The following is a 21324-nucleotide window of genomic DNA, read 5'->3' as shown; positions in this document are numbered from 1 at the left end:
TTCCTGGCTCCTTGAAAGGAAGATGCAACATTTCTGTTCCGAATATGTTCTAAATGTTTTATGCTGATTTTCATCATGGTGCATCTCCTGGAACTGCACTATCTATTGCAGTAATTGCTTCAGATATGTCAGTATTCTGCTTTTCCTTGCCAGGTTGTTTGATCCATTAATATTGCATAGCAACAATCTCATCTAGTACCTTGTTTCAAATCGCCAGGTGAGATCACACAACTAATACCTGACTCCAGAATTAGCCCATTTTTACCTAGCACTTAGTCCCATGCCTTTGCTGTTATATTGTGATAAGAAAATTGCTGTGTTCTCAACCTCCCTCACTTTCTCCCTCTCCCTTGGTCCTAAATGTGAAATACTGCCTTCAAAAAGTTTTCACTTCAGATTCCATTTTGAAAAATGCTTTTGTTCATTTCTGATATAATGCAGATAATCTCTACTGATTGTGTAATTCAGTAAGGTAGGTGGTTGTCTTAACTCACATTACAGCATGCTAAGCGCATATATATGAATTTATAGTGTTATAGCATTTTAACCATTAAAACAGTTGCAGTCTTCATTTGTTAATCCTTAAATTACTGTAAGTGTGAATAGCATGGTAGGTGCTCCCTGGCTTACTTTTCTACCTCACTGAATTCTGTTTTGGTTTAAAATCCATATCAAAACAGCAGATGTTATGTGATCCTATCTCGCCTACATTCTGACTGATGGGTTCGGAGCCGATCCCTCGGCTCCGACTCGGCACACTTATGCCAAAGAGCGAAGTCTCTTATTGGCTGAGCTTACTATATCCCAGGATGCACCACTACCAGTCCCCCAGATCTCGTTTGCCGCTAACAAGCAAAGACGTGGTCTCGAGCTGGCTGAGCTAAGTAGTGTTTTTCACTTCTTTTTCTGTCAGGAATTTCCTAATTCTTCAACAAAAAGCTGTTTTAACGGCTAACTAGTGTTTTTTGTGTATGAGTGGTTATATTTTTGTGGAAATTGTGTGGTGATTGCGCGTTTTTCTGACCAGAAGCCCCTTTGAGTTCAAGGGCCTTTCCCTGTCAGTTGATTGTCTTTCAAGTCCTTAGGGGTTCTTGGATCCCTTTAGTTAATTTTTTCTGTTGTTGTGACAGTTTTTGTTAAAAAAAAAAAAAAAGAAGAAAGTTTTTTTCTGTGATAGTTAGAGTTCACTGAATTTGTTATCATAATGTCACAGGCTCCTCGGCCTTCGGGCTTTAAGAAGTGCACTAAGTGCAGCTTTAAGATGTCAATCACAGATGACCATTCTCTCTGTGTGTATTGTTTGGGCGCCAAACATTTACAGGAGTCCTGTAGCGTGTGCCACGCGTTTTCCTCGAGGGTCCTCCAAGAGAGGAAAAATAAACTTATCTTAAAAGGCCTTATAAAACCCTCTTTTGAAGAGGCATTAGCTTCCTCTCCTTCTCCTGCTAAGAAGAAAAGGGCATCGGCTCCGACCAGTCCGTCGGACCCGACCGCCAAAAGACATAGGCAGGCTTCTCCTTCGGCTCCACGGACTTCGGAGCCGAGGGTGGAACGGTCTGCCTCGATGCCTCCAGCCTCGACGACTCTGGGTTCGGAGCCGACGGCTGGGGCATCGAGAGGCGGGTCACCTTCATCGGCTCCACTGATCTCGGAGCCGATGAAGGTTGTCCGCCAGACACTTCCTCCTCGGCCAAGTCCTCTTCGGCACCGATGGAAATTGGTTTGACACACCTTCGGCCGATAGTTATCGAGTCGCCTCGGAGCCGGTCCCCTAGTCCCTTGGAGCCGTTGGAAAGACCTACTCGGACCCATTCGGTCTCTTCCAGGTCATCAAGGATGTCAGATTCGGACATAGACAGGGTGCTCCAAAGACTGTTCCAGTCCCCAGTCTTTCAGAAATTTGTTTCGGCTCCGACCCAATTGGCTTCGGAGCCGATAGCCCACTCCATTGCCATTCCTCCTCCGACCGCTTCGGCTCCGTCGGAGCAGGTGCTGATGGAGCCAGTAGAGATCCTAGGGTCGGCTCCGACCCTTACTCCAACCCTGGCCTTCGGGTCCAAGTTTAGCACACGGACTTCTTCGGCCGGACCCGGGGGTGACGTTTTGGGACCAATGCTGTCGGTTCCGAGCCTCCCTCGGTGCCCGGCGCGGGACTTCCGTCTGCTATCATGGCTCCGGGGACCGGACCCTCCCAGGATTCTGGGGGTCCGGCTTTCAGAGCTATGAGGAGTGCCTTGGCCAAGTCTTCGCCATCTCTATGGCTTTACCGGCACCTTCCCTGGGCATGGAGACTGGGTCTTTGGCAGTTCCCTGTCTCTAGGCAGCGGAGCCCGGGGCCTGAGGTTACCCCCACGGGGTTCCCTCCTCCTGAGGGTTCTTCGAGTTGTCTTCGGAGGAGCCCCAAGGAAGAGATCGTGCAAGAGGAAGCACGTGGACTCCCCGACGAGTCTCTTACATCGGACACTGATCTTGATGATGCGGAGTGGTCCCCAAAGTCGTCCTCGGATGATGTCTCATTTGCAGACATTCTAGAGATCCTTAAGCAACGAGGCGGCTGGAATTCCAAACCCCCCTCCGCTGATGAGTCGGTGTTTCTCAAGGCCTTCGGGGCTCAGCCCTCCGCCTCCTGGGTGTCTCCGCCCTTCGACGAGCTCCTGGATTTGGTTTGTCGGAGGGCGTGGGAACATCCAGATACTGTGGAACCAGTGCCTTCTCACCCTAACAAATTTTTGTCTGCCCCACCCGAGAAGGAGTTCTTAACGAAAGGCGTGGCTGTAGATGCCATGGTGGTGGCATCTGCTACCCAGCAGGACGTGGCAGAGGCTTCAACGTCCGTCCGTCCATCCTCCTAATAAGGAGTCTAGGAGCATGGACCGGTACGGGAAGCGCACCCTGACTTCAGCGGCCTTTACTCTGAGGTCCCTGAATTATTTGGCACATTTCACCAGACTACAGAGGGATCTGGTCAAGGAGCTCTCAGACTCCCTCTCAGGTAACCTACCTGAGCAGCTAGCCCAGTCGGTTAGCTCTCAGTTGGCTATCCTTAACTCGATTTCTAACTCGTCCATGAGGCTCATTTCATATGCGGCCGAAGGGGCGGGCAGAGCGGCAGGCACAGGCGTGGCTCTACGGAGACAAGCCTGGCTCTGTTTGTGTCATTTCGCGGAGGCCTTCAAGTCTTCCTTTGCCGACGCTCCCTTTGATGGGTCCTCTTTGTTTGGACCCAAGGTAAAAGACACTCTTACCCGCTGTGAGCAGGAGGGAAAGACTTTATCTGCCGTAGGAGCACGTTATTCCACTCCCTTTCGGCCTTATCCCAAGGCTAAAAGAGGAGGGAAAATGTGGTTCCGTAAATCACAGAAATTCTTTCCCCAACAGCAGGAAGATTCCCCTTCCAGAGGCAGAGGACGGGGAAATTTTTCTGGGAGACGCCGTCCCAGAGGCGGCAGAGGCCCCCGCAACACTGGAGACTGCGAGTCCTTTCGTGGCTCTTCAGCCTCCCACACTTCATGAGGGATTGCCCGGCTGTGCTGCTCCGGAGCCAGTCGGGTGCCATTTTGCCAAGCACCTAAAAGCCTGGGAGTCTATTACTCAGGACAGATGGGTGCTTCGGATTATTGCCGGAGGTTACACCATTCCTTCACACACTCACCCCACCGTCCAAAAAATCCCGGACCCACCACCCAGTCAAAGGGAAATTGCAGCCGTAGAAGCTTCAAAGCTGCTAGAAAAAGGAGTCATCCAACCGGTCCCCACAGACCAGATCGGATCCGAAATTACTCAAGGTTCTTTTTAGTGCCAAAAAAGACAGGGGACCTGAGGCCCATTTTGGATCTCAGCAAACTAAACCAGTCCGTCATGAAGTCCAAATTCCGAATGGTCACTTTACAATCCATTCTCCCATTATTGGAGAAAGATGTTTGGATGTGCTCCATAGATCTCAAGGACGCCTATTATCACATACCGATACATCAGGCGTCCAGGAGGTATCTGCGCTTCAGCCTGGGAGACAGTCATTTCCAATTTTGTGCTCTGCCCTTTGGTCTCACCACAGCCCCCAGGGTGTTCACCAAGTGTTTGGCAGTAGTGACTGCTCACCTGAGGAGTCTCGGATTCCAAGTGTTTCCCTATCTGGACGACTGGCTCCTGACTGCCACCACCAGGCATCTACTACTAGAGAACCTACAAGCCACCATCTCCTGGGTGCTTCCTGGGAATTACATTCAACTGGTCAAAGTCTGTCTTGCTGCCTTCTCAGCATAAGATTCATAGGAGCAGAGATAGACTCAAAATTAATGCGAATCTTCCTTCCTACGAAAGGATACAAACATTACAAGGTCAAGCCGAGCCCTGCTTCTAAGATCCAAAGCCCCAGCCAGGATGGTCCTGCAACTTTTAGGTTCAATGTCTGCCACGGTTCTCCTAGTTCCTCTGGCAAGATTGCACATGAGGATTCTTCAGTGGCTGTTATCGACACAATGGTCTTTTCAGGATCTCCCCTCAATCATCACATACTGATTACAGAAGCGTGCAAGCGGGACCTCCGCTGGTGGCTTCTGCCATCCAATCTGAATCAGGGAAGACCTTTGTTATACCCCTCCGGTGGCCACCTTGACAACGGATGCCTCCCAGACGGGTGGGGGCATTGTCTGGGCAGGTCAGTTCAGGGTTCTTGGCTTCCAAACGAAACATTTCTCCATATCAATGTGTTGGAAATGAGGGCTGTACTTCTGTCCCTACAAGCCCTCCACAAGTTTCTCCCTCAAGGCATTATCGCTATCCACACAGACAACATGTCGGTGGTCTGGTATCTAAACAAACAAGGAGGGACCAGATCTTACCCCTTTGCAGAGAGGCCATGAGGGTGTGGGAATGGGCAGTGGCTACCAACCGCTTCCTGGTAGCGACCCACATTCCAGGAAAATCCAATGTATTGGCAGACAGACTGAGCAGGACTATTCTCTCTCCTCACGAGTGGTCCCTGAATGAAACAGTAGCAGCTCAGATTTTCAAAAGATGGGGGATTCCGTGCTGCGACCTGTTTGCAACACCACAAAACACGAAGTGCAAAGGTTCTTTTCCTTGACCCAGCGTCAGGGAGGCAGCTACGGATGCTCTAGTCCAACCTTGGCCAACAGGACTGCTTTATGCTTTCCCTCGGTTCCACTCCTCCCCAAAGTCATCCAGAAAGCTTCCCAATTGGGGTCCACAGTGATTCTAATTGCTCCGTACTGGCCTCGTCAGGTATGGTTCCCCTACCTACAGAAATATACTCTGGGCGGTCCATGGTGTTTCTGTCTAACTCCGGACCTTCTGGTTCATCAGTCGGGACAACAGCACCAGTCCCTTCACACTTTGAAATTAACAGCTTGGCTCCTCCACTTCCGACTTTAGTCAGAAATCACACCTTGGACCCGGAAGTTATTCACATTTTATCTTCAGCCCACAAACCCACCACTAAGAAATTGTATCACAGTAAGTGGAAGAGGTTTGCTATCTGGGCTCAACTCAGAGGCTTAGACCCTATTACTGCCCCGATACCAGAGGTCTTGAAATTTTTAACATCCTTGTTTAATCAAGGATCTTCAGTCTCTACTGTTAAAGTCCAACTAGCAGCTATCTCCAAATTTCACGAATCCATAGACCCACCGTTGATGAGCAGCAGATTATGTAAAACTTTCATGAAAGGTGCTGTGCTTTTACGACCCCCAGTTTTTCATCCAGCGCCTCCGTGGGATCTTGATTTGGTACTTCGTGCCTTAACATCTTCCCCTTTTGAACCGGCTGCTACATGTGAGTTGAAATATCTGTCTTGGAAAACTGCCTTCTTAATTGCAATTACCTCTGCAAGAAGAGTTTCAGAACTTCAAGCCCTATCTATCAAACCACTGTACTTGATTTTTCACAAGGATAGAGTATCACTTAGACCTAATCCATCTTTGTGCCAAAAGTTTGTTCTAATCTAGGTCTCCAACAATCTCTAGAGCTACCAGTTTTCTTTCCAAAATTTTCAAACAAAGCGGAATACACCTTGCATACATTGGATGTTCACAGGCAATTGTGCTTCTATCTAGACAGGACTCAACAAATTCGAAAAACAGATCAATTGTTTGTGTCCTTTTCAGATAATAAACTGGGTAAAACCATCACTAAAGCTACTATTGCCAAATGGATTAGAGATTGCATAACTCAAGCTTATTCCTCTTCAAATAAGCAACTTACAACATCTGTCAAAGCTCACTCTACTAGAGCTATGGCTACCTCTATTGCATTTCATTCCAAGCTCGCTATTTCTGAGATTTGTGCTGCGGCTACTTGGTCCAACCCGCACACTTTTATTTCCCACTATAAATTGGATGTGGCATCTAAAGGGCGAGCATCATTTGGTTCCACGGTACTCAGGAGTGTTTTCCAGTGAGCCACCCAGGATTTAGGTGCTAGGGACGCTGTCCCATCAGTCAGAATGTAGGCGAGATAGGATCACATAACATCTTTTAGTTATGTACTCACCATAACTTCAGATGTTTGGGATCCATCTCGCCTACATTCCTAATACCCACCCTCCTTCCCCCTGCCTTGGAGATCACAAGAGATTGAATGGTTTGAGTTCTACTGTTTTTATCTTTTATCATCTGTCGATGTTATATAAGCAGTGCATGCGTGTGTGCATGTATGCGGACAAACTAGATCTGGGGGACTGGTAGTGGTGCATCCTGGGATATAGTAAGCTCAGCCAATAAGAGACTTCGCTCTTTGGCATAAGCGTGCCGAGTCGGAGCCGAGGGATCGGCTCCGAACCCATCAGTCAGAATGTAGGCGAGATGGATCCCAAACATCTGAAGTTATGGTGAGTACATAACTAAAAGTTACTTAATATGGGCTTGAGAGAAACAAAAAAACCCTTTGTCTTAACTTTTTTCACATTTACTACAGAGAGCCTCAGATACAGGCAAGAAACAGTTATATTGCCAGGCCAACAGACATATACCCATCCAGTATCATACTGCATAACAGATGAGTTGTCTTGTCTCTTATTTTCATGCTTAATATTTTTGCATTATAAGCAAACCGGATCATGGTCAAGTGGGGTCTTAGGCAGGGTAACAGATCAGTCCCACCCCCCTCCCCCCGGGACGCTTTCCAGTGTCCCAGTACATAGCTATTTCTCCCCAGCTACCATAAGTGCTGTTCAGCATGCATACTATTTTATTCCTTATATTTCCAGTTTTATAGCACAAACAAAACTGCCCTCAACATGAAAGGCTCACAACATAGGAGGAAATTCACCCTGCTGAATTGTACCACGGAGTATTAAGCTGTTCTGCCCCCCCAGCAACCTATTTCAACAAGGTCAATATTGTAAAATACTGCTCTGAATGTATTTAAGGCCCTGGGTCTAAAGTACTGGAGGTGTCCCTAGTAGCTTGTTAGTGTAATCCCCATCTTTAAACCTGAATTAAATTTACCTAAGAGCTTAACCAGGCATTCTAAGAATAATTTGGTGCATTTAAAAGAAAAACATTTCAATTTGGTGCATTTAAAAAGAACAAAAAATCAAACCTTTTCTGTGTATAAAAATCCTTTAGGGTGCTGTAAGTATCTTGAGTGTGTATTAGCCCTGCTCCACTCACCCTCGCTGCGCTCCAGCTTGCTCTGTACCCCTGCCCCCTATTTCCACCTGCCCCCAGTGCTGTTAAATCTATAGGACCTAGCCACTCCCTCACTTCTCAAAACCAATCAACAAAGTCCTAATTCTTATAGTGGCACATCCTTAATTATACACCCAACTTACAAACTACCCCATTCATCACCCTGTGTTCTAGCCAAAGTGTAAGACTCCTAAAATGCTACCACTACCTACTTCAATACATCTAAGGCTGCTACTGCTATTTTCCCTCATACCTCTTTTGACTATACCATATCTTCTCACACCTGTGAACATCAGAACTATCTAGTCTTTTGCTACCCGTAGAGGGCAAACCTCTACTCCAGTCAGGCCAAATTTTCAAAACTTAGTAAATAAACCTTGCTCACCTAGCCACTTATTTCCAAATTATCACCGAATCATTCGAATCAGATACAGTAACCCAAAAGCCAGGAAATACCAGAACCTAATATATGAATTCCTGAAACTTACAACCTCTTAATAGATGGTGACATACACCCGAATTCTGGCCCGACCGCTATCAGTAACCCAAGCCTTCACACTACTATTCCTTCTAATATACAAACCCTAAATAGACCTCCCAACTCACTCCTGATTGGCCACCTGAACATTAGAAGTATAAATAATAAGGTTCCCTACCTGCATGCCGTCTTAGAAGTCCATTTGCTTGACATTCTGTGTCTTACCAAAACATGGCAAAAACCATCAACCCAAGACAATAAAGTTATACCACCCGGTTATAATATCATAAGACTTGATAGAAAAGCTAGGAAGGGTGGGGGGTATATGTCCTATACAAAGCTGGATTACAGGTAACCACAGAAGCCTGTCAACCACCACAAAAAAGTAATGCTGAAATTCTTACTACTAAGATACAAATCAATAAATGTAAATCCATGTATATCATCTGTGTCTATATTTCCCCAGGTTATAACATTAATACCCTTGAAGACATCCTATGTTGGTTGTCAACTAACTGTCCCCAAGAAACCATAGTCCTTGGCGACTTTAATATCAACTGGAAGAACTGTTCCTCTGAGAACCCTGCTATCCATATTAATCTATATGGCTTTACTCAGACTATTACCTCCCCTACTAGGATCAGCAAACCCAACAACAAAGAAAGTACCTTAGATTGAATTCTCATTAATAGCCATCCCCAAATATACAAGGTAGGAACCCTCCCTGATGACATAAGCGACCACTTTCTCAACTTTATAATTAGGCACAAGACTGTCATTCTTAACCAACCCAGCTATAAGACAATAAGAAACAATAGAAACTTTAACCCTGATATCTTCCAAAATGAACTAAGTTCATGTAATTGGTCAGTCCTAAAACACCTACCATTGGAGGAAGCAATAACATACTTTAATACTAAATTTTTAACCATTCTAGACCACCATGCGCCAACACGTTCTATTAGAACTAAAACTAAAACTGCCCCATGGATCACAAAAGAAAATAGACAAAAAAAGTCCTACTTAGAAATAAAGTTTGTGCCAAATGGCATGCCACAAAAAACCCTGAAGATCAAATAAAATATAGACAGCTAAGAAATGACAAAAAAAATTCCATTTTGTTAGATAAAAAAAAGTCTACCACCAATTACAGCAAACCCACCAAAACAAACCTCAAAAGTTCTGGGCAGGCATCGATAAACTCCTACACCCAGGACAATCCACCACTCCAACCCCGTCAGGTACTAACTACAATAGTTCTGAAGAAGTCACTGATACCTTTAACAGTTTCTGTACTGAGACCATCCAATCTAGCCAACCAACTATCTCCTGATGGCTTAAGTCCTACTACTTCTATACATAGCTCTCAACCCTCTTTTCACATTCATCTTGTCCCCATATCCTTTGTTCGTACCCTTATTAAGAAACTCAAACCTACCACGCTCTCAGCTGATCTCTTACCTGCTGAATATCTGCAAAAAGCTGCAGATGCCATAGCCTATCCCATCTCCATCCTGATTAATAGAACTATAACCGAAGGCTCCATCCCCTCTATCTGGAAGATATCTCGTATTATCCCTCTGCATAAAGGTGGCAACTCCAATGAATTATCAAATTATAGACCCATAGCCATATTATCACCCCTGGTGAAAATAATGGAGAAATGTGTGCATAGACAACTGATGAACTATCTTATCCAAAACAAATTGCTAGCCAACTCTCAACATGGTTTTAGACCATTTCACAGCACCACTTCTGCCCTCCTACATTTTCAGATGCCATTAACAAAAATCGCATTAATAACTTTCTTTCCTCAGCCCACTTTATTGATCTTTCTAAAGCCTTTGACATGGTAAACCATCATCTACTCATAAATATACTCAGATGCTTTTCTCTAGATAAGCTGGCCATTCAATGGTTCCAATCTTACCTAAATGATAGACACCAGGCTGTACTATGGCAAAACAACTTATCTACCTGTCTTCCCATCACGCTTGGCATTCCACAAGGTTCCATATTAGGACCTCTCCTATTTTCTATTTTTATTAATGACCTGCATTCAGTCATTCCACAAGCCGCCTGTATTCAATATGCAGATGATTCCACACTAATATGCTCAGCCACTTCCCCCTCTGATCTACAGATTCTAACCCAAAATTTTTTTAACATAGTTGAAAATTGTCTCCTTAACCGCCGACTCATATTGAATCCTAAGAAAACAAAACTATTACTATTCTCTCCAACCCGTAGGTCCTTCCCACTTACCTTTACTGTTAAATCAAACAACGGTACCATCATATCTCCTGATCCCTCTACCAGACTACTAGGGGTATTAATTGATACCAACCTTAAGTTTGATGTACATATTAACAATACTATAAAAATAGTCAATAAAAAACTTGGCGCTCTCTATATAGGATTAAGCCCTTCCTTACCCCATTAGCTAGGACTATTATTGCCTGTACCCACTTACTCTCTACCTTCCTTTACGTCTCCCCCATATTTACAAACCTGAATAAAAATGACCTCAACAAATTGGCAAATTCCTATAATAACATTGCTAGATTTGCCACTGGAGCTGCATACAGAACCCACCACTGTAATAACTTGGCTCATTTAGGATGGTTAGAATTGCCTAACCAACTCCTATACAACCAAATTATAATTGCACATAAGATTCTTTATCACCTTGATAATACTCCCATACTCAATAACCTTATTACTCCATACAATAAGACCCTCCGCTCATCCAACAGACCCTAGTACAAATAGCTAAAACCTACAACACAGCCAGCGACTCCTTGTTCTCTAACTCCACTGGCAAAACCTGGAACTCGCTGCCTACTGATCTTAATTTGGTTTCCTCAGTAACCCTTTTCAAAAACAAACTTAAACAATACCTCAATACACGTTGGCTATGCCCTTGTACTTACCCTGACTAACTCTTTCCTTTATCTCTAGGTCAAATGACACTTTTTACTGTACTGTTTCTATGTTACTGTTAGCCCATAAACTGAGTGTCCATCAACATGTCAGACTTATATCTTTGTATATGATTTCTCTGTCGTATTATTCAAATTAATTCTCTATCTGCATCTGTCATGTACATATTGTAAAGAAATATAATGAGCTGTTATGTACTTTCATGTATAAATTTAATGAAATGTAATTAGCTGTCATGTTCATTGTTGGAGCTTTTCTCCCCGGGCTTCTGCTGAAAATGGACATATATCCAGTCGGACTAGCCCGGTCAACAAATGTAAAATAAAATAAAACACTGATAACCATTTGCTAAACAAAACAATACAATTTCACAGTGAAAACAGACTTGATATGAACAGTAAGCTTCTCTGCCCTTGAAACTCACATTCATTGAAGCAACATTGAAACCCACATTCAAAGAAAATGCTTCTGGCCAGTGGCAGAGTAAGCTTACCTTTAGGCTGTTTTCAAACCATAAACCCCTTGTACACATTTTTTAGACCATGCATACATGTTTGTGTTCTTTGATCCAACATCCTGATTGTATTAAATTATATTCCTTATATAATACAGTACCACTTGTTAGAGTGTGTTTTAAATTTGTAAGTTTGAACAGTTTTCCAGTAAGCAATGAAACAAAACATAAGAACCAATAAGGACAAAACTACCCATTACAGAACATTTGAAAAACAAAAGGCCACTAAAACTTCTGTCATTACAGTACACCAATATCAGTTGATAATACACAATCTCTGCAGAAATAAGTCACCTGAATAATTCCACATTAAAGAGATCTATAATTAATGAAGAGGTTGCTTTCAGTGTTTCCTGTATTAATTCAGTGTCTGCTGCCCTCGAAGAATAAACTGTCCATGTTACATTTGAAAAAAAAAAAATCAGTAAGCTGGTAATATTGTAGTTGGGAAAGGCTGTCAAACTGGCAACAGATTCATAATTACTAGGCATCTCATCTAAAGGAGGACACACTTAGAAGTGCAGCACTGGCGTTCCCCCTTAAAGGATGCACTGCAGTATCAACCATTCTATGTACTTGGTGTAGCAGTAGAACCTACAGCCTTCGGCACCAAACGCAAGTATGCTAACTGTTGTGCTACAAATACTGCTTTTTGAATTTATAGCACAGACACTAATGATAGCCATTTGCTAAATGAAACAGTTGCACATAGAAAACAGACTTGGCATGAGCAACAGTAAATGTCTCTCCCCTTCAAAGTCAACTTTCCTTGAAATGCACAGAAGCTCAACAGCCTTTGAAAATGTGCAAGAGCCCTACATTGTTTTAAAATGCACTGAAACTCAACAGTCCTTGAAATGCGCCTGCTGATTACAGTTTGGCAGTTGGCGTAGAGGATTCAGCGTCTAGAATTCTGTATTTAAGGCCTGAATGAGTTAACTTACCATCCTGTCATTCTTAACAGGGGCATTTTACACATACATGCACAAGCACATGTTCCCCCTCTGCTGTTTCACGAATTACCTGTTTTCCGGAATGGCAATAGAAATCCATGCTTGTTTCTTAAAAATCACTCACTCCATTTTAGTTTCGATGTGCATGCATCATACTAAATAAGCACGTACAGATGTTACTAAGGAAGCACTGTGTGTGTTTCCTTAAAGAAGAAATGCAATGCACACGGAGTGCATTCGTAAAGAAGAGAAGCAAGTTTTTGTGGCACCACTCAGCCAGTGGCCTCCCAAGCCATTGGGTCGCCTAGTGCTGGAGTCTGCTCTACAAACCCTACAACAGGTTGCAGAATATCCATTCTTACAACTCAGTCTAACTACAAAGAAAGCATCAAGAATTGCATCTTGCATAACCGTTTACCATATATTTGACAGATATCAGAGTGCATTTTTCATATTTGTTCCAAAGTATTCCTTAAGCTGGAAACCATGCAGACCAGAGATAATTAACACTGAAATACAGGAGGCAGTCTGGTGCATTTCTCTGCACATCTCATTTGGAGATCCCTCAGTTCCTGGATCAACGTAATAACTTATAGTCTGACTCAACTGTTCAACACTTGGATGCACAGGAAGCATGTCAGCATGCTCCTCACCATGTACTTTCTCTTAAATATTGCCTGCTGCTTGTTCTTCTAGGTGGGCTTCCCATCAAAAAAACAGTTCCATATATAAGCAGCTTATGCCACAATGCTACATTATCTACCAGTTTTGAAACTAGCTTCCTTTAATTACTTGTGTTGTCTCTCCTCCATCCCCACTCATCAGACTTCTACATTGTGTTCTGTAAACCATGCTGTGCTTACAGAAGATGAAAAAAAACCACACATATTTGTATTTAAGCATTACCTGCATATTCCTTAATTAAATGCTAGTTTTACCCTGTTATATAAAGAAAACCAAGAATTTATACTCCTTTGTTTTATAAAAGGCATTGTACACAAATAAACAAACCATAATATCTCTTGTCATATGAGTTTGTTTTCCTTATGCAAAAAGCCAGTTTTTGCCTTAGTGGCATTCTGTACTTAGACATGAACCGTTTTGCCCATTCAGTAGCCTGTTTTTCTACTTTCTTTTGTATTTCACTGACTGTCCTCCACCAGACCCCTATTGTTGTGCATGGCCGAAATTGCCACATGCCTTTTAATATTTGCGCACTGGACTGCATTTTTCTCCTCAGAATCATATCCTCACATTCAGTTTTTTTTTCACATTGTGGAAAGAAAATCTTGAAAAAATATGGGTATAACATCTTAAATGTGTTTCACTGTAAGCGACTTGTGCAGCTGTATATTTCCCTAAGCTGCAGTGACACGATCCATCCATTTTCAACCCTTTTTTCCTATTGTTGCAAATGGGGTCGGGGTGTAAACAGTCAGAAGTGACAGTCATCTAGATCCAGTGACCTCTTAATTGATTGTATTAAGGAAAGGGCTTGCAGCATGCATAGCCTCTTGCATTGGGCCCATGTAAAAAATGGAGTTAATGTTTCACTTCAGATTCCAGTTTTTGAAACCCTGTAGAATTGATATTTGCATCATTCACACCCATATCTCAGTACCTGATTAAATATGAATTGACTTCAAATGTGTATGTTTCATGCCTGTCTCACAGAATCTAAACAGGTTGTGCATATGGTAGATATTGTTGCTGTATTGTTTGTATTCTTATAATAGAAACCATACCATATTTAAGTTTCACATTATGCTATGAATTCTTGTCAGCATTTACTTATTTTGTGTATAATCACACACATTTGCTTTATTACATATGTGTTTGTTACTGGAGCTTTTCTCTCTCGACATCTGTAAATGTGCCTTATCCAGCTGGGCTTTCTTAATCAGAAGAACAAACCGCTGTTAATAGATTTTATGTCTGCATTTCTGTCTTTGGGTGGGAATATGAGACAAGTTTGTTTGGGTCATATTTAGTAAATTTGATTACTGTTGAGCCTTCTGGTTTCTTCCTATTTGCATCAAAGGTCAAAAGGCAAATTGATTAATGCCTTGTTCAAAATACAGTACTTTCTGATAAACTGATAGTTTGTAGTAAGTATAGCACTCTGGTATATTTAATCACAGAGATAACTGAGACCATGTTTGGAACTTGCAATCACAGCTATCGTGTTTATATATTTTTTTTGTCAGATAATTTATATATTCATGTGTTTTCTTAGTTAAAGACCAAATTACCCGCTTCTTCATTTATACTTTATTTTTCTGTTCACATTTGCTATACATAAGTATGTACCTGATTGTGGCATTTTGAAACTAGGATTTTTTTGAAAGATTCCATGTGAAATAATCAAAAAGTAGTTGTTAGTGGTAAAGAAACTGACATTTTGTGGGTTTGTTTTGTACTGGTGACATGATGGAAATTTGGCTGCCTGGAACAAAAATTCCACAAAGGTTTTCTGAAGTAGTCTGGGAAAAACTGCTCATTTGGCAATGTGTCTTCATCAGCTCAATGTATGCATGGGCAGCCATTCTTTTCTGATTTCTGTTTCCACTTTTGACCTATCTTTAGCCATTTTAAAAAGTGCTTTTGTTCAGTAAATCACCAGAATATTCATGGTCTCTCTACGATATGTGGAACTTCAGTGTCATTGATCAATATAAAACAAAGATTTTATTTAAAAGAAGTGGTATCCTGAACTTTAATAAGTCTTAATGGTTAGCATATGAAAAAGTACATTTGAGTCATTTGTTTACACAGTTACTGTTTTTAGTTTTAAAAGTGTAAAGCCTTCCATTCATTTATGCTACCTATTTCTCTTTTAGTTAAACATGTTTATTGCTGAGTTATTCATTGATGTTCAAAGCATGTTATTGCTCTTTTAGCATAAGCATATTGTTTCCAATCAAAGTATGTGGTCTCCTTTGTAGGAAATCATAGCTCTTTTATGCAGAAAGAGATCTTTGAACAGCCAGAATCTGTGGTGAACACTATGCGAGGAAGGGTCAACTTTGAGGACCTCTCCGGTAAGAAAAGATTTTTCTTTAGTAACCACATAGGATGGTAGCCATTGCATTTCTGATTGCTCAGCTGTCTTGGAAAAAGCTGAAGTAAGGCAAGCCTAGTTTAAGAGAAATCTGCTCGCATAAACTTTTGCATAAATGCATTTTGTCTTTGCACAAAGGAAATTGCTGGTTTATTAATACATTGCCTGGAAAACTAAAACAGCATTTAAAAACCTGCTGAGTTTGATGATTTTTTTGTAGAAGTCTTTATGAACATAAAAAATCAAATGTGCATTACTGAGCATGCTTTTATAAGGAGAGTACTTAATTTTTTGAAGTTTATAAGTAAAATGCAGTTCAGTTTTATTATGTTCTTCATCTGTAAATATGTTGTAAGTAATTGCTATGTAAATTGTTAATCGCTATGTAATCCAATGTAACTACTGTCTGTTTATTTTAACTGTGGAGCTTTTCTTCCCAGGCCTCTGCTGAAAATAGACCTACTTCCATTTGAACACTCCCGGTCAACAAATATAAATAAATAAATAAATAAATAAATAGAATTATTGTTCAGTAGTTATAACAGCCTTGGTAATCTGTTCATAAAGATTGTGTTTATGGAACTTTTGTGCTTACATGACACCAGATTGGACTGTCAAGGGTACAGCAAATGTTAAACCAGTCCGGGGCAAGGAGTGCTGTACAGATTTTATATATATATATATATATAAAACAGATTAGAGAAGGGAGGGCTATAGAGAATGTATGTGTAGCAGGTGCAATTTAAATTTAGCAAAGTGAAATTAAATATGTAAAGATTTTAGAAACCAGAGAAAATTACCCTAAAAACTCAAATAACGGTTCAAATGTGGACATGAGAGGTTGTATTTTTTGTATTTGATAAAATGCTATTAGTGTGTGCATTTACTTCTGATTACCTATCTCTGTTAAGAAAAACAAAATAACCTGAGATTATGCCCTCAAGATGAGAGAAATGTGGTATTAAGCCCATTAACTCCACTATAGTCCTATTGGTCTGATTAAGTGGACACTATACTGTTTGTTATTATAAGACTGAATTAGTTCTGAGCCTGCCACTCTCAATGCCAGCACCAAAGTTGCTGGAACTCACAGTCTTCATGTATATGACCAAAGCACATACTGGATTCAGCAGCCAACATTCTGACATAATTAATATATATATATATATATATATATATATATATATATATATATATATATATAAGAATGGAATAAGTCTTGAGTCCAATAAGGTCCTTTTTTATTCACTGGATTTATGTTTGTTCTCAACACTGTTTCCTTTCTTTGTATGTCACAGTCCTAATCCAGTGTCAGTAATGACTTTTTTTGTTTATTTGTTATTACTGTTTAAGTAAAATCTTAAAAAAAAACTCCTTTAGCCGGCATTTAGTTACATTAAAATGGGATTTACGTTTTTCTGCAATGCACTCGTTAAAAAACAAGAACTTCTTTCATCAAGTATACTTCATAAATAAAATAGCTGTTCTTAAGCATACAAAAACATTATCCTAGTTCCTGTCTTTTAGACTGTTACTTCATTATCTCTGGTGCAAAACTCAGAGTTGTTCCTGTTTGTTTCTTGGTTCTAAATGATCATTTCCCTCTCTCTTCCAAGCTCAGTTTGGTGTACATTTCTGGCAGCCCACAGCTTTATAGTCTGTTTCGTACACTGTTGAACTTGTTTTACAAATGTCTTAGTAGTTTGCATTCTGGTCTTTTCTCTTAAGCAACCTACAGCATTGTGCCTTGCTTCATTACTACATCTCCTTCCTGCATTACCTGGATATATCTTAGTGTTTTAAAGGCCAATCACCTTGTCATAAACATTCCTTCAATCTAAGTGAAAGTGAAAATACAAGGCATACCTCCTGAGTGGTGCTTTACTTAGAACCTCTATACTCAATGCAATTTAGTTGGAATTAGAGCCGTTTATAGCATTCAGTCATCACAAGAGGTGATCTCTGAGCATATCAGAATGCTAAAGTGGGCACAGTATCCAAAGAAATGGTAAGGTACACGCATAGCCAGCCTTAGGCATAGGCCAACTAGACGGCCGCCTAGGGCACTGGTCTAGCAGGGGCACTTTTCTAGTATTTATTTGATGTAGTTAGACCAGGATGGGGGCACCAGGTAGTGTGGTGGGGGGGTGTCGTGGAGCCTTTTTGCCTAGGGCACCAGTTGACCTAAGGCCGCTGCTGGGTACACGTGAACAAGAGCTGGCTGTTGAACATCTAATGCTTTAATTAATATAAGCTATACCGACAACGTAAAGTATCAAGGGACAACCAAAAGTAAATTTATGAGACTGTGTTGACAGAAAGGCATGGTAGGGCAAAAGAATGGAGTATCAGTTAGTAAAAAAAGCTAAAGCCAGCAATAAAAGAATTTAGATCAAGTAATAATGCAGAAAGATTCTAAGCAAGTTACACAGGCACAATTAGTGTGTATACCATACCTGCTACTAGAAGACTTAATGATTTTAAAAATAAGTGATTTTAATCATTTTACGTAAAGTGATACATTCGGGTCTACTTTATTAACTCGAGCGTTCAAAAGTTCGAATGCATAAAGACTGACACATATGCATCGAACTCTTAAACATTCAAAAGTTAATAAAGAAAAAAATACACAGAAAAAAAAAAGATGTAGGCAGGGGGGCAAGCACCCCTGCACCCCCCCCTGCTACTTAAATATACCAACTCCAAGATCGCACTACATTGAAGTAAACGGGAAATCTCCACCTACAGAGATTTCAGTTTACAGTTTTCGACGGCTTGCACTTTTGATGCATATGGTTCAATCCATATGTATTCGCAGTTTTACGCTTTCGCATAAATAAAGTAGACCCATACATTCAACTCAGTAGGGCGGTGGTTTACTGCTTCCTGTCCGAGGTTAGTGAGTCTACTGATGATGATAGTGTGACAAACACAAACTGTCCAGATTTAAGCAAAGCCTTTGAATGTGCCAGCAATGAGTTCTTGACAGGGAAATTGTTAACCATGGGTATTAAATATCTAACTGTTTGTATGCTAGAATGCCTACATAATTTGCAGTGACATTTAAAGCTTTATTAGGCAAGTGTCTTCCTCTTATGAGAGGAGTAACTCATGAATTAGTGTTGTGCTCCCTCTCTCTCTGCTCTCTCTATGCACGTGATACTTCTTTTGCATTTACAGTAATCTTGTATGTAGATAATTTAAAATTGCATTAGAAAATTCTAAGTAACCAAAATGTTCAGATTTTGCAGATAAAATTAAGTATATCTTTTTCTGATCATGCTATTCATTTGTGCTTATGAATGTGAATGAAGTTAGTGTACTACACTCAAGGAATACTACTAGTAAATATAAGGTTCTGGGTATTAGCGATAACCTCTTTGGTTTTCAGAACGTACGTGTCATTTGTAAAACAATTCTCAACTGATCAGTGGAATGTGCTTAATTTGATAGCATTGCACTGCTCAGCTGTGGGCAACTGCGGTGGTACAGTGGTTAGCTTTGCCGCTTCACAGCAAGAGGCTCTCCGGTTCGATCCTCAGCTGGGGTGCCTTCTGTGCGGAGTTTGCATGTCCTCCCTGTGGCCACGTGGGTTTTCCTCTGGGTGCTCTGGTTTCCTCCCACATCCCAAAGACATGCTGTATGTAGGTGGATTGGATACTCTAAATTGGCCCTTGACGTGAGTGCATGCGTGTGTGAGCCTTCTGTGGAAGTTTGGGCGCCGGGCTGGCAACTCGACACCGTAAAACTCCACTGCCAGTTATGAGCGGACAGGTGATCCACTGTAGTGACCTCTAACCAGAAAAAAGTCGAAAGAAGAAGCACTGCTCAGCTGAAATGCATTTCAAACTAGTGTGCAATTAGCTTGCCTCTGAATCCCATTGAAGTCCTACTGCAGAGCTCTATGCTTCAGCTACTGCAGTGGAAGTGAGACTGTCAGTCCTAGAATAATTTTGCTGTTTTCTAGATCCAGCTTTCTGCAGAAGAACCAGCATTAGCACTTACCATGACAACATTCCCTTTAGAGGGAAGATTTGCCATTCATTCCCCCACACTTCTTATTTTTCTAGTCAGCCTTACTAGCATTTCATATATTATTTCTCTTACATGTTCATTAGCCAGATCATATGTTACCTTTTCCACTACTACTGATTCAGGATTTGATTCCTTCTCTAAATGCAGTGTATAGCTTCACCAGTGCTCCTAGGTTTTGTTGCCTTTCTATTTTTTATTTCTTTACAGTCCTCCTGCAGACTGAAGTAAGCCCTCATATAGTTCCAGGTGTTTGTTCTCATGACATGTCTTAGAACTATAGTGGAGAAGCTGTCCAGACTGCAGCTTAGTGCTGGTCAGTCATTCTTTTACCACAAACCTCTCACCCAATCTGTATTGTTTTCAATGGATTAGGTTCCTTAACGCCTTGATCTCTTCTTTGGGCAAACTTTAAAATGTCTTTTTGTCAGGTTTACTAAGGCCCTTCCAGATTAAAAGTTCTATGATGAGCAGAATCTAGGCACAGTGCAAATTGATTGATCCAGGTCCCTAGATTTACAGGTAGGATATCACAAGCTGCCTTGAATGAGTGGATCTTCGATATTCTTGTAGCCATGTATATTGATTAGAACTAGGTCAAGAATATTTCTCTTGATTGTTTATTTTATGACTCTAATCTTTGACTTCTGGGGTCTGTCTGTTAACCCACATTTTTTTTCTTTGTAGTGGTGCAGGCTGGGCAATGGAAGTTATGGAGCTGTTATACTGTGAGGATAACTTTTATTTTACATTACCCCAAAACCCCCCCACTTCGACAAGCTTGGTGATACATGCCTGCCAGTTCTCTGGGTTTGCTTTGATGTATTCAAAAAAGGAGCCAGCACCAAAGAGTGAGAAAACATATGGATATATTAATTTCTTAGTATATAAACCATGAATCAAACCGGTTTCGGCCCCAAGGCCTTCATCAGTGATGCACTTATTGCATTCATAAGGAAACTTAAATAGTCTCCCAATTGTATTAATTAAGCAGATCAATCAACATTTAAAGTCATGGCACAGTACATGAAATCAGATACAAAACTTATTATAAACCAACATTCAAAGGTTGTGATTCAGGCCAGGGGAAAATCAATCCCCTAATTTAATTATCCAAGCCTTCTCCTTATTATTCAATATGCTGTGCCATCCCATTTTCCTGCATCTGCCCCCCCAAATTTTATCTATGATAGTAAAATGAAATTGAGCTGTTTTATGTTTATGAGCATGTCTATAAAGGGCATTTGTCAACCGCTGATTTCTAATATTGCTGAAGTATTCAGACATTCTGATCCTTAGTGGCCTGGACGTCTGTCCCACATAAAAAGCGAAACAGGAGCAGGTGGCCAGGTAGACCACCCAATCCATCCCACAATTACCAAAATATTTCACCTGATAAACCTTACTAGTATTTTTACTGGAAAATTCTTTGGTTTTCAGCATATGTGTACAGAACAAACAGTGCCTACATGGAAAGGATCCCATCAACTTGTCCCCTGTTAATGTAGTTTGTTGGCCAAAAGTAGACTTTGCTTTGATGTACCCAGTCATCACGAGCAGCTTGTCCTTGGTGTTTCTAAGGGTCATTGTAATGGAGATTTGATCCCATACCTTCACCATTGGAGAAACAGTCCGTCACATGCCCTACAACTGGATTGTCTCTTCAAGGTCATTATATGAAGGTGGTTTTCTGG

General features: G+C 41.3%; 1 protein-coding gene across 1 annotated transcript in view; it reads left to right on the top strand.

The window, feature by feature from the left end:
* The window catches only part of LOC122789348 (glutamine--fructose-6-phosphate aminotransferase [isomerizing] 1-like), a gene marked incomplete in the record, with an annotated part of 1275423 nt that overhangs the window by 627264 nt on the left and 626835 nt on the right, over positions 1-21324 (top strand). Inside the window, 1 exon segment of the mRNA XM_044056728.1 lies at positions 15483-15578. Within this exon segment, the coding sequence (XP_043912663.1) occupies positions 15483-15578 (96 nt within the window).

This window comes from Protopterus annectens, chromosome 14.part0, assembly GCF_019279795.1.
Source record: "Protopterus annectens isolate FY-2018-M chromosome 14.part0, PAN1.0, whole genome shotgun sequence".
Classification (NCBI taxonomy): Eukaryota; Metazoa; Chordata; order Ceratodontiformes; family Protopteridae; genus Protopterus; species Protopterus annectens.
This window is presented reverse-complemented; position numbering and strand designations above follow the sequence as displayed.